The sequence below is a fragment of the Sphaeroforma arctica genome (genome assembly GCF_001186125.1).
Source record: "Sphaeroforma arctica JP610 unplaced genomic scaffold supercont1.227, whole genome shotgun sequence".
NCBI classification, from domain to species: Eukaryota; class Ichthyosporea; order Ichthyophonida; genus Sphaeroforma; species Sphaeroforma arctica.
This window is the reverse complement of record NW_014040331.1, coordinates 43,342-47,450: the sequence shown is the minus strand read 5'-3', so window position 1 is coordinate 47,450 and position 4,109 is coordinate 43,342. Positions and strand designations below refer to the sequence as shown.

The window sequence follows — 4,109 nt, the reverse complement described above, 5'->3', positions numbered from 1 at the left end:
TTCGGAAAGCGTTCAAGTAGTACTTAACGCCTTATACCGAACCCATCCAGACAAAGTGATCTTGAGATGTAGTACTTCGTAAAGCGTTCAAGTAGTACTTAACGCCTTATACAGGACCCATCCAGATGAAGTGATCTTGAGATATAGTACCTCGGAAAGCGCCACATCAGTAACTCAAACCCTAAAACATGCATTGTAGCATACACACATCAGTGTGTCATGCCTGTGCGCTCGGGTATATTCCACTTAGTAGCATAGCAATGACCCCTAACCCCTCCATTCGATCGCCCTAAACAGCTTGTTTGTCGGTCTCAAGCCGTCCAAGTTCAAAGAAATGTTACAGCGTGAACGGATCAAGCACGGATTGGGGTTAGAAGACGCCAACACCTGCATCAGCCGCAAGGATATCAGTCGCACAGACATGACAACACGCACACAAACATCTGTCCACAGCCCTTACGCTGCCAGAGGAGTGCAGGCACAGGCACAGGCACACACACAAGCACACACAAGCACACATGCACAGCCAGCTATGATGGCTGCGAATGAAGCAACCCCGGTGCGTATGAAGGTAGGACTACATACATGTATGAAGCATATGCATACATGCACGTGCATTCTACTCACATACAGACATGCACGTGCATTCTACTCACATACATACATGCACGTATGTACCACATACATACATATATGCACGTACATGCTACAGATACATACATGCATGCACGTACATACTACACATATACATACATAAATGTACATACTACACACATACATACATAAATCTACATACTACGCACATACATACATAAATCTACATACTACACACATACATACATGCGCGTATGTACTGTATGCATACATACATGCACGTACATATTACACTATTACCTACATGCACGTCCTAGCTACACACATACATACCTACATGCACGTCTATGCTACACATATACACACCTACGTGCACGTCTGTGTTACACACGTACATACCTACATGCACGTCTATGCTACACACATACATACATGTACGTACATACTACACATATACATACATGCACGTACATACACGTATCGCCATTACAGGTACATCCCTTTCGCTATCTACATCCGACATTCAACACCCGCATGAGCTTACCCATCAATCTTAAACCCTAAACTCTAAACCCGCACAAATGCTTACCTACACCTTCGCCCAATGTCTGTGCACAGTCCTCCGTGTCCACACGCCCTGCCAGTGCTATGCGAATCGGTCGACCGGGCCAAGCCCCCACTAACAGGAGGTGAGTGTATACGTATACGCAGTTGTTGTGTGTGTCATGTACATGTACGGGAAACCGGGATGTATTGCGCAATACCGGGACGGGGTGCACGGACTGACGCGATGGATAGACTGGCCGATGAGCCTATGAGTCGGTAACATGGGAGTGTGGGTGTTGTTGGGAGTTGGAGTGGGTGCTGGTATGCGGGATATACCCACAAGCGTACTAGGGTTTAGGGTTTCACCCCTACAACAAGTACCAAGTGGAAGTAGCAGCGGTTGTTACTATGGCGTGTGTGTATTCATATCTGTGTACGATTGAGTGTTTATAAATAGTCTTTGATGGATGCGTTTAGAGTGTGTGAATAGTTTGAGTGTGTTACCATGGCGTGTGTGTATTCATATCTGTGTACGATGGAGTGTTTATAAATAGTCTTTGAAGGATGCGTTAGAGTGTGTGTAGTTTGAGTGTGTTACCATGGCGTGTGTGTATTCATATCTGTGTACGATGGAGTGTTTATAAATAGTCTTTGAAGGATGCGTTAGAGTGTGTGTAGTTTGAGTGTGCTACTATGGCGTGTGTGTATTCATATCTGTGTACGATGGAGAGTTTATATACGGTCTTTGATGGATGCGTTAGGGTGTGTGTGTAGTGTGAGTGTGTGTTACAATGGCGTGTGCGTATTCATATCTCTGCAAGATGCAGTCGTCAACGGAGTCTTCGAATCCCAATTTCCAGAAAATCTGGTTTTTATTTTATATTCATTTATTTTGCATGTCCACGTTGCAGCACTGGCGCTGTAGCTGGTACGGCTGGTAAAGGATCCCGAAGTTCGGCCGCTCTTTTTGGCGCGCGAAGTAACGGACACAGCGCATTTACGAATAAAGCCTCACATCCAATGAGATCCACGACGGCAGCTCAGCTAAAGGTGAGTCTGAGACTTGGTAGTAAACGTCATGAACGACCTGGTAAACGACATCTGCCACAGAGTTAGTGTCTTTATGGTTCATACGTTGTGAAGTGGCTTTAGTTGAAGTAAGATGTGGTATTTTATTCGCTCCATTTGTGTTTTTATCGGTTGTAGTTTTATTGTCCGAACGTGTAGCAAGATGTGATTGTTTAGAAGAGTGTCAATCTACACTGGATCTAGCTCACAGGACACACTTAGGTATATCCTATTATATTCTTATTTCTTATTTCTTATTATATTGATATTATATATACATATATATATATATGTTTGCGTGTGTGTATATATATATATATATATGCATATATATGTATATGTATATGTGTATATATATATATATAATGTGCGTGTGTGTGTGTGTGTTTCTCTGTTCTTTGTTACTTAGAGATTGAGAGTTCTACACGCGTTAAGCTTTGTATGCACATCCATACCCCACTCTTCATACTTCGAACACGAGTAACATCCCAATACACGAGTGTATATATAATATACCCTGTATATGCATCCCATATGCACTTTTCTTGATCTCAGGACGTCCATTTATTATATACTGCATATCCATCCCACATGCACTTATCTCTATCGAACGTAACAGAATACGGCACAGTCGCACACCGCTGGAAGCATGGCACGCGCACGCAGTGCATATTCGCACTCGGCCATTTCCAAGGTCAGGCCTGGTAACCATGGCAACGGGAGCAGTAGGGCGAATGAACCAGCAGGCGAGGTTTACAGTGACAAGCCGCAGACGATTACGAGCGAGCATCTGGGCAGGACTGCGTCACTCAAAACCAAAGGTAAGCGCACAACACTTCTGTGTATATTAAAAGTACATCTGTGTGTATTAAATGTACATCTGTGTGTATGAAATGTACATCTGTGTGTATGAAATGTACATCTGTGTGTATGAAATGTACATCTGTGTGTATGAAATGTACATCTGTGTGTATGAAATGTACATCTGTGTGTATGAAATGTACATCTGTGTGTATTAAATGTACATCTGTGTGTATTAAATGTACATCTGTGTGTATTAAATGTACATCTGTGTGTATTAGAACTACACCTGTGTGTATTGAAAGTCTGGTCGTATGGGCAGTGTCTCCGTCATGGTATACGTGTGTATACATATTTCTTGTCGTGTATTATATATGTGCGTAGCTATTGCCTGTTTTATATTATATGTATGTGTACATATTGTTTGTTTTTTATCATACATGTGTACATATTTCTTGTTTCATATCATCATATGTGTGCATATTGCTTGTTTTTTATTATACATGTGTGTACAGATTGCTTGTTTTATATTATACATATGTGTGCATATTACTTGTTTCATATTGTACATGCGCGTAGCTATCACGTGCTGTATGGTATGTGATGCTTTGTCCTTGGTCTTACCTTCCCTTAACGTATTTGCCTTAGGGCGGACAGTGACGAAGCAACTGAGTCACCAGTTGTCACTGCCTGTGCGCGGACGGCAAACAAACGTACCACCACGTATCCAAGAACATAGGATCAATACTGGCAATGTAGACAAGGCTCGCGGCAATCGTGAACATATTATGCAGGGGTATGTTATGTATATACGTTTATGTTTATGTTTCATGTTCATGTTTATATTGATATTTATATTTTATGTTCATATATATATTTATATTTATATTTATATTTATATATACATATACATATATATATATATATATATTTATATATATATTTATATATATATATATATATGCATATATATATATATATATATATATGTGTGTGTGTGTGTGTGTGTGTGTGTTATATATATATATATATATATATATAGTAATAAATAATAACGTACGTACGACGTACTAGTCGACGACGTCTTCTCTCTGTGTGTA

General features: G+C 40.7%; 1 protein-coding gene across 1 annotated transcript in view; it reads left to right on the top strand.

Moving 5' to 3' along the window:
• Nucleotides 1-4,061, top strand: part of SARC_04178 (hypothetical protein) — a gene marked incomplete at both ends in the record, with an annotated part of 15,843 nt that extends 11,782 nt beyond the window's left edge. The window contains 6 exons of the mRNA XM_014302000.1: nt 317-571; nt 1,213-1,283; nt 2,052-2,190; nt 2,828-3,029; nt 3,658-3,805; nt 4,052-4,061. Coding sequence (XP_014157475.1) covers nt 317-571; nt 1,213-1,283; nt 2,052-2,190; nt 2,828-3,029; nt 3,658-3,805; nt 4,052-4,061 — 825 coding nt within the window. The remainder of the gene's footprint in view (nt 1-316; nt 572-1,212; nt 1,284-2,051; nt 2,191-2,827; nt 3,030-3,657; nt 3,806-4,051) is intronic.
• Nucleotides 4,062-4,109: the final 48 nt, after the last annotated feature.